The following is a 9,474-nucleotide window of genomic DNA, read 5'->3' on the forward strand; positions in this document are numbered from 1 at the left end:
CCACCATCGAGTGATAATGAAAGCCAAATGCCTGCCAGTGATTGGAAGCAAAAGCTGGAACGCTACAAACGGGCCCAATCCAGCCTTTTGCAAACGATCGGTAAGTATATGCATACTTTAACGGCATTTTAGTAGCACTGTCGTTATCGCTGCATAGATTTGTGAAAGGCTTTGTGAAAGAGGCCACCGGCCGTTCTAATGGACCGTTTACACGCTACGATTTTGATCGTACAATCTGGTTGGACGATCAAAATCGTTACGTGTAAACGGAAAAATTTGACAGCTCTCCGAACAAAACCAGATTGGATGTGATATCGTTGCAAAAAAAGCAGCAGGGCATTATTATTGGTCCAATTTACATACATTCAGGGGCTTTGTATGAAATTTGATTTTTTTGGTTGTTTTATTCTAGACGGGAGACCTTTGTTGTTGTTCGCGCTATTTTTACCGAAATTTATTGCCCTTTACGAATGTTTTTGGCGAGTAAAAAGTAAAGATTATTGTTATCACATGAGATCGGCCGATCAAAATCGTAGCGTGTAAACGCTCCCGTGCGATTTCGATCTAGATCGTCCAACCAGATTGTACGATCAAAATCGTAGCGTGTAAACGGTCCATAATGCCGTTAATTTCTACTGAAGAACGATCGAAAATCGCAAGAATCGAGCCTGAATCTGAGCCTGAGCACGTGCTCATCATTGTGCCGACGGATGAGGCGGATGGCTCGGCCGCTATTACGTTGTGCAATGTGCTAGTTTTGATTATTTGCCATGCGTATGAAATGTTAAATCTTTTCCTTTTCGTAGAAGAAACATTGCGCCCGTTCCATCGGACATTGGAAAAAATGCGCGACATTTCCATCCGGGTCCACACGGATGGAGTACCGGCCATGAACGCGGCAGGAGAATTGTTTCATTTGTGGCCAATTAATATCGAGATATTCGATCGTGAACATGAAATAGGCCAACACGAAGCCGGGTTGTGGGTGGGGACGGCAAACAGTTCTGCAATGAAGCAGACACTCTGCACACGTACAACGCTTGGCTAAGAACAACTCTCACTCTCGATCTGGAGGCACGAGCGTTAGTAACGGGTATGTATATTCACGTCTTACCGTCGTCTAAATGCTTTAGACTTACTTACTAACCTGCTGCATATTCCTATTTTCTACTACACAGGCACCAGTTATCCAATGGCAAGAGGGGGGCTAATGGCTGCACGGAATTCCCTCGGCTACAGTCGACTACAATCGGCTACAGCCGGCTACAGTCGACTACAATTGGCTACAGTCGGCTACAATTGGCTACAGTCGGCTACAATTGGCTACAGTCGACTACAATTGGCTACAGTCGGCTACAATTGGCTACAGCCGACTACAATTGGCTACAGTCGGCTACAATTGGCTACAGTCGGCTACAGTCGGCTACAATTGGCTACTGTCGACTACAATCGGCTACAGTCGGCTACAATTGACTACAGTCGGCTACAATTGACTACAGTCGACTACAATTGGCTACAGTCGGCTTCTGCAATGAAGCATACACTCTGCACACGTACAACGCTTGGCTAAGAACAACTTTCACTCTCGATCTGGAGGCACGAGCGTTAGTAACGGGTATGTATAGTCACGTCTTACCGTCGTCTAAATGCTTTAGACTTACTTACTAACCTGTTGCATATTCCTATTTTCTACCACACAGGCACCAGGTATCCAATGGCAAGAGGGGGGTTAATGGCTGCAAGGAATTCCATTTCCAAAAGTGCCAGCTGAGGGAAGACCTAGAATTCCGCGCAGGCGGTTGTACAGAAGGAGAACACCCGCACCAAACAACAGTGAACAGCCACGATCAACGATGTATCGCCGGGGGATGCACTCCACAACATATATGGAAATCTTTTCTACGAAGAAATGTTAAATTTTGAATATGGCGGTAAGGTTCTAACCAATATAAAAAAGAGTGCAAGCCATCTTCCGAAGGAAGTGTACCGACAAGGTATATTCGATGTCACTCAAATGGACTTACTCCATAGATTAGATATGTACATAATTTTCAATTATATTTTTTTTTGTTTACACAATGCTGATTCTGTGTTGACCGGCAAAAATTCGCTGCGTCTTTTTATTGCCATTAGAATTTTAAGTAGCGATTACTATTTTGATTACATAGATGTAGCTGGCGCTCTGTTTGAAGAGTATCTTAAAAGCAAACATATCAGAGGTGATCCGATTACACTTTCGCGGCATTTGTTGTTATTTTTGGCCCAGGATGTACGAAGGAATGGGAATTTGGAAAAAAATTCCACAGCTACTTACGGGAACAAAGGGTACTTATGTTAAAAACGAAAGCATATACCTTGAAAGAGAATTCGAAGGAAGACGGTTGGGTGTTAACCCATAATAGAGAAATTATGTATATATTAAGTTTCTTGCCCAATTATAAAATTAAAGCTAGGAAACTAAAATCATACGTAAAAATAGCAGCTTTTAAAGATAAGGCGCTGCTTACATTAGACGGACAGGGTGACTTAGAACTTCCTGAAATGTTTATATATAGATCTTCTAATACAAATAGCTCCTCCTTAGAATATTTTAGGGTAGACAGAATACTATGTAAGCTTGCGGCAGTTAATGTTAAAAATTTCACATATTTTATGCCAGTGCTAACAACACTCCCTGAGCGAGTGTTATAAATAACATGTTTGTAAGATATTACTAGTTAAAATATATTCAATTTATCATCTGAACTGCCATTGCCAAAGCGATTGCTTTAATCGCTTTTGATTGCTTTAAGATTCCACGCTTGGAAGTTCGTACAAGTTCGAAACAATTAATTTAATTTAAAGTTGTGTTGATTTGTTTGTTCATCAATCTTTCCTTTAGACGTAGAACAAATTTCTTAATTTGTTTCAGTTATTTCAAAGGATTCTCCTACAAGGCGTCGAAATTCATCCTCGTCTTTAGTTTTGTCAACAAAAGTAAACGACCCTCTTTTTACATATGTTACATAGCTGTTATCATTCACCTGATTGCCGCTATCGTGGATTGTCTGCTGCGCAACTGATGGTGCTGGTCTTATATCTGCCGCCGATCGGTCGCATCGGAGCCATGGATGGCTGGTTAGGCTGAGCAAGATCATCCGCCGATTCTGCCATGTTGGGTGTTCGTCCTAAATAGCGTTCCTCACACACTGCTCACACGCCTTTAAAGGGAATGCAAAAATCAATCATTCCACCATTCGGCTAAGTAGAATCAATTTGCTTACCCAGATTTGGAACAACGGAACAATAGAACAATAGAAAACCACAATTTCCACCTTTTTCCGAAATCGGCACGGCTGCTGAAGGCAATGGACCAAAATGAGCGTCCATTTGAATGTTTGCTTGCAGTAATGCGGCGTGAAAAGTATACCGAATTTGGTCCAGGTCGTTCATAGGGTTTGTTTCTGGCCACAACAGCAGCCTTAACAGGAGAAAATGTGGTTTGTCAACGGGGTAAACAAACCAAATCCGTCCCTGCACCGCAATATTGTAGTAGGCGAAGAAAAAGGTTCGCTCGACCTGCAAAACTCGCGGAGAGAGGCATTGCGTACGGCATGAGTAGTAACGAGGGACATTCTGTCCAGTATCCTGCTGACGATCATCACGTACGCCGAAAGTATTGTGAAAACCGGCCACTGTACCGTCGCTCGCGACAATTGACCGCCGTCCGTGCCTACTCGGTAGCCAACGAATCGCGGCACCTGCTCGTGTTCGGCGTTCCCCAGATCGAGCTTCAGCGTGAAGTGCGCCAGGCGTTTAGCCGGATTGGGCCGGTGGAAAGGGTTGAGAACGTTACCGCAGCTTGGCAGCAGCAGCACACCGGTGACCAAGATCAGGAAGCGGACCCACTAGCGCTCGAACCGTTCACGGACGTTTTTCACGTGTGCTTCAAGAAGCTTGAAAAGGCCCGGCGTGCGAAGCGTACGCTGGATGCACACAACTTCTACGGTGGCCTTCTACACATCTCGTACGCACCCGAGCGTGAAACGGTGGAGGAAGTGCGTGCCAAACTAGCCCAGCGACGATCGGAGGTGCGATACCGTACGAAGGCCGTTCGATCGAAACCGAAACCAAAGCCACAGCAAGAGGCCAAGCAAGAGCCAAGGGCCGAAGCTCGTCCTGTGGTTAGTAGTGTAGGTGTTAAACAGCGCCGACGATCGGCCATTATTGCGGCGGCCAGCAGGATGGCGGCGAAGCGTGTCTAGAGTGTGTTCGCGGTTCTACGATACGGGCATCTTACTTTCGCTGATCGACCAACGCCTGATTTCAGAATGATTATCTCAGCTGAGGTAAGGTACAAATTCCGGAACGTGGATTCCGACTAGCTGTTCACTTCTGTTTCGTAATTACGCAGGTTAAATGCCGAACCTGTGATCTGGTGTTTTGCTGTGCCAAGTGCCGCATTAAGCACGAAGATGGCACCCATCCTGAGATGGCCATGATACGCAAAATTTGCTACATTTGCAACAACCGTCCATTCCCGTTGCGTAGAGACACAGTCATTTCACCGAATAACCTACTGCTCGCGCACGTTTTTAAGGAGCACTTGCCGCTGCGTTGTAACAGCTGTACGCAGGTAAGACCGATCTAATGGAACCGTTCCTGTGTGCATTCATGACTATACTGTATGTTCTTTCTTTTTCTTTTTCTTTATTTTTGTAGCTTTTTCTTTCGCCGGATGACTTTCACAAGATCGGCAAATGCTTTCAATTTTGTCCGACCGCAGCCGCAGCTGAAAAGCAGGGTGGATGTTTGCTTGAAAGTCAGCAGGAAGTTGCCACGATACCAGTGCCGGCTCGTCGCAGAACGGTGGATGATGATGAAGAGAAGGAAAATGTTGATAAAGGGATCGCTGTCATTGTGCCGGCCGTGACAGAACCTAAGCAGCGGCCTCAGAAACGGAGAAGCATCCCGCCATCGGGCGATCTGTATCCAGTTCCCGAGCCCCAGCAGGAGACTGGTGAAGAGGTAGATGAAGCTCTGCTAACACCTCTGACCAAAATTAACCTTCGCTGGAAGCGCAAAAGCCGCCAAAGTTTCGATAGTCTCCTCTCGACCACGGCAAATAACAATAGTTCAACGCTGGAAGGCAATCGTGTGGCTGATGCGCCGGGGAAACGATCTAAACTTGTTCGCAGCACCTCTACACCGATGTACCAGTGGCAGATACTACCATCGATGAAGTTGTCGAATGATTCGTTTACGGCGACCTTGGGCCAAATGTCGAGCATACACTGTAGCAGCGGCAGTGATACGGATAGTCGGGCGGATGATATCTGTTCTCCGCCACCGATGTCAGCACCATCACAGCCACCGGCACCAGAGATCGTAGTAGCCGAACCAAGCCCAGCGGAAGACTTTCACAAGGTTCGCGCAATTATTCGCAATCAATCAAAGGCAGCAGCCACACCGTTACGGCAGGTTATGTCGAAGAGCATCCAGCGGGCGATCGCTCAGCACACCCAACACACCCGCCAGCAGCAATATCAGCAGCTCGGTGCGTACTCGAAGATGCTACAGCCAGGAACGCAGCGCAAAATGAGCTTCAGCTCGTCGATTAGCAGTGTGGGCAACGATAGCAGCAGCAGCAACAACAGTACGATCGCCTCTCCGGTACCCGATCCATTAGATCTTCGTACAACGCCTGTCATGAAACGGGGTGGAAAGGAAACACGGGCCAAGTCCATGACCACGGTGCAACCCTCCATCGTCAGCGCCGTAAACGATGTGCAGCATCCGGATAATGAGAACGAAACCGAGTACTATGAAACGCATCGCGATCTAGAATCGTTACGCGCGGCGGACGAAACGACGGCAGCCGAACGAGAAAATCAAGAAAACAATTGGAAGCTTGGCATAGGGCAGCCGGTCAACCGTAGCTACGAGCGAACCCCAAAAACGTCTGGAACACTGCTTAAAAAGGTGATCTCCTTCCACGGTATTAGCACAGCAGCGCAGGCTGATAAAAATAATACGGAGCAGGAGGCGGATGAAGAGGACGTTTGGGGTACACCGTGTGCGGTGGTGCCACCGATGCGGAGCTATAGCTGTTCAGCGGTTGGTCTCGGCAATACCTTCCAAGCAACATCGTCGCCGATGGATCCAGCAAGCGAAGCCAACGCTGATGAAGTTTTCTCTGCTTCAACGGAGCAGAATGTTCCAAAGGAGAAGGCAGGAAGCCATAAGGAATACGAGATGGGAGCTGGAAAAATGGCTGGTCCCGTTGGTGGTGGTGGCAGCCGACTTTGGTCAATAGTTTCGAACGTCATTCGTCTTGCATCGCGTAGTGACGTGCTGCAAGAGGAATCGCCACAACCCGCTGCCGAATCATCTGCACAGTCTGTCGGTGGAGGGATCGTACGACGTGCCATGTCCTTGGCCGATTATCTCAAGACACGCTACACCGGTGAACATGGTGGTGGTGCAGTACGGCGAACATCATCCTCCGGTTCGGACGAGTATCGCGTTGCTGCTGCCTCAAACTGCAAGAAGCGAAAACGAGCTACATCGGTGTATGCCGCCCGATCCGCGTACGGTGCCCCGCCGATGCTGCCATCGGTGACGAAGGTGACCTATAGTCCAGCCGCCAAACGGAAGCGTATCCAGGCTCGCCAGCCCATCCGTCGGCTGCGACATGGAAGTGACGATAGTGGCAGCAACTGAAACGTATCACCATTCATAATCATGCTAGGAATCTTGCTCTTCCGATAGATAGTCTGTGTCCGACGTGGACCACCGAAACGAAGATTGTCATACGTCGAATACCCCGCAATGGTCTTCCGTGTTTGTCGGTGCATTATGTTTAAGGGAAGATTGTAATTTTTAACGTGCCATCATTGCTAGATTTGATAAGATGGAAATAAAAGCGGTTTATAAATGCCTCCAACGATTTTCTTTACATTTTCGTACCGAGAGCATGCAGGACTTTAGAATTCCGCCTGCAAAGTGAGAAGTGAGAAACAGCTTGCTCACGAGATATATGGTTGATCTCTTTTTAAAAAAAAATCACCTTCACATCGATCCGCAGCTTACGGTATCAACGGATCGGGGATATACGGAATCGGATCCTTTAAGAAAGAAAATTCTCCGCGCTACCAGTCGTCCGGAGCTGTGGCTCTTGGCCTTAGGAAGTAAGCTGTCCTCTATGTGTGTCTCGATTGAGAAGTTTTATTTTTTCTCCGGATTATAGCTTTATTCGAAAGATACGCAAACACAAACGTGCAATACAATCTACTTATCTTGGATAGGACTAGCAACGAACGGAAGACATCCAACGGCGATCACCAGGAAAAGGCTCGCCTCGCGGAAGCATTTAAATCAAGTGTGGTGGCGGTCCACAACCGAGACTCTCCGAAGAGCCCAACGCTAGCGACGTCAGTATGGTGCGGCGGCCCGGATGGACACCTAAGTTTTCCCAGTTGATCCACGATAGCCGGGCAGTAAGATCTGTCGGATTGAAACGGACAATGAAGCTACAATAGATTCCACGATTCCCCAGGAAGCGGACAGAACCGTCTGGTAGTGTACGAACCGCTTGTATTCCAGTGGGCACGATCCGCCTTGATTTCTCCTCGGAGACACTTTTCCACGTAAGTCAGCGGATCGTAATCTGCCTCCAGAACTTCGCGCAACAGTGCAATGTAGGCGATCGCCAACCGTAGGGTGTCGATCTTGCTGAGCCGTTTCTCGTACGGGAACGTGGGCACGTGTACCCGCAGCTCATCGAACGCTGAGTTGATACTGCTGTTAACGGTAGACCGATTTGAATGTCAAACATTGTTCAATCGCACCTTGCTAACACGAGGGCATCCACTTACCCATTCGGCGCCGAACGCATCATGCGCTTCCGTTCGCGGACACTGGTCTGCTGCTGGCGTTGCATCTTGTACGGTGGCGGATTGTACGGATGGCTGCTCATGGTGGTAGATAGCGAAGGACTCGGCGGTGTTGACGAGTCGAGACATTCTGCGGGGATAACAGAAGGTGAGGATAAGCATTAAGGTCACCTACTGTAATGGCACTAGAGCGCGGAGAGGTCAGTGATGCTCCATCCATTGGTGGTATCAGTCACGGTCGAAAGTAATAAAACTAAGCTACATTTTAATCGGATCTGGATGCTTAGCTGCTCAGCTGAGCGTCCAATAGTGCGGTCAATCGTTCTTCCGGGTACTGCGGTTGTTCTTTGAAGGTAGTAGAGGTTGAGAGAGCTACCACCGTTTTACAGCTGCAGGGAGGACGGCGTTAAATTGGTTAGTATGATTAGCAACCAATCACGCCGGTGGTGCATTCCGCTCGTCACGTTCGTTCCGCTAGGATGGTTTCAATAAAACTCCGTTAAATAACCTTATGGTGCGTGTTATAGTGTTCGGTCCGTATCGTTTTATCGATTTAAATTATGGACACGAGTCCATCGAAACCGTAACATGCCCTATTGAATGGGCAGCGGTTCGAGGGGTATTATTTTTAGCTTTTGTTAAACCACTTCTTAGCAGAAAACTAGTGGTTTTCCTCGTTGCACACTAACCTGGACTACCGAACCACAGAATTAAACTGCAAGGAAGATTATATGCTTACTTACCATTCGGGTGCAGATACTGCATCTGTCGCAAGCTGTTTGTGTTAAGCCTCAAGTTTGGAGGACTACCGCTGCTATTGTTGTTGCTGTTACTGCTGTGGCCACTGTGGCCAGATTGGGCCGTGCTGGTGCCGCCAACTCCAACGGAACCACTCCCATTATTCCCAGGAATACTTCCGAGCGGATGATGATGATGCGTTGCATAGACGCACGATGGCAGATCGGCAATTAGCTCATCATCGAAGCTGTGGAACCCATGGATACCACTGTACACAGGATTGTCGTAATCCGATGTCCCGAACGCCGTCAGCACATCCATCGCAGCAAAATGAAGAAGGAAAAAGCGGAAAACAATCCTAGGTGAACCCGATGGTTTGGACCACGACGGAAGCTTGCTTCGGGAAGTACAATCACAGCCCAAGGATTTCGGGAATCGGGAACTGGGTTGTTTCGTTTCGAAAGAAACGACTCGGGAACGGAACAAGGAACACAGAGTAGGTGCACTACGGTCAACGGTCCAGTGTCAACCTGAGCGGTGGCGATGAGGATGAATCCGGCAGCTGGGAACGGCAGATCTTATCCATGCTTTGGCTGAGAGAGAGAGTCCTTTATTTCACGCGCACACAATCGGGATGCACCGGGATTACAGAGGACCAAGGACCGGAACTTCAGTCGGTCACTTCGTTCAACTTCCTCACTGTTTGTCGTTTGCAATGGAACTGCAAAGGATAACCCGTGTGTGCGGTGCTCTTATATAGGCCAACGGGAGTGTATCCTTCAAGGGATGAGCAGAACGTTCGCCAACCCTCCTCCAGGGATGCTGCTTATGCGCATGTTTGCTGCTTGCACCCGGATTGTAG

The 9,474-nt window shown here is 48.0% G+C and overlaps 2 protein-coding genes across 3 annotated transcripts; one reads left to right on the plus strand and one right to left on the minus strand.

Annotated features, from left to right (window-relative positions):
- The first annotated feature begins 3,378 nt into the window (after positions 1 to 3,378).
- LOC126570438 (mitosis initiation protein fs(1)Ya) lies at positions 3,379 to 6,925 on the plus strand. Of its 2 annotated transcripts, XM_050228180.1 has the most exons (3): positions 4,181 to 4,328; positions 4,394 to 4,615; positions 4,702 to 6,925. In XM_050228180.1, exons 1-3 carry the CDS (start codon positions 4,311 to 4,313, stop codon positions 6,700 to 6,702), a joined length of 2,241 nt encoding a protein of 746 aa, XP_050084137.1. In that variant the 5' UTR covers positions 4,181 to 4,310; the 3' UTR covers positions 6,703 to 6,925. The 2 variants fall into 2 exon arrangements, 1 of the variants encoding a protein (XP_050084137.1); XR_007607839.1 differs by lacking the exon at positions 4,702 to 6,925 and having other exon boundaries at positions 3,379 to 4,328; positions 4,394 to 4,534.
- A 341-nt stretch (positions 6,926 to 7,266) lies between these two features.
- LOC126569157 (uncharacterized) lies at positions 7,267 to 9,328 on the minus strand. Its single transcript, XM_050226071.1, has 5 exons — positions 9,143 to 9,328; positions 8,618 to 8,880; positions 7,857 to 8,004; positions 7,571 to 7,782; positions 7,267 to 7,485 (listed from the first exon to the last, which is right to left on the minus strand). The coding sequence occupies exons 1-5, from the start codon at positions 9,196 to 9,198 to the stop codon at positions 7,352 to 7,354; spliced, it is 813 nt and encodes a 270-aa protein (XP_050082028.1). The 5' UTR covers positions 9,199 to 9,328; the 3' UTR covers positions 7,267 to 7,351.
- Positions 9,329 to 9,474: the final 146 nt, after the last annotated feature.

This window comes from Anopheles aquasalis, chromosome 2 (genome assembly GCF_943734665.1).
Source record: "Anopheles aquasalis chromosome 2, idAnoAquaMG_Q_19, whole genome shotgun sequence".
Taxonomy (NCBI): Eukaryota; Metazoa; Arthropoda; class Insecta; order Diptera; family Culicidae; genus Anopheles; species Anopheles aquasalis.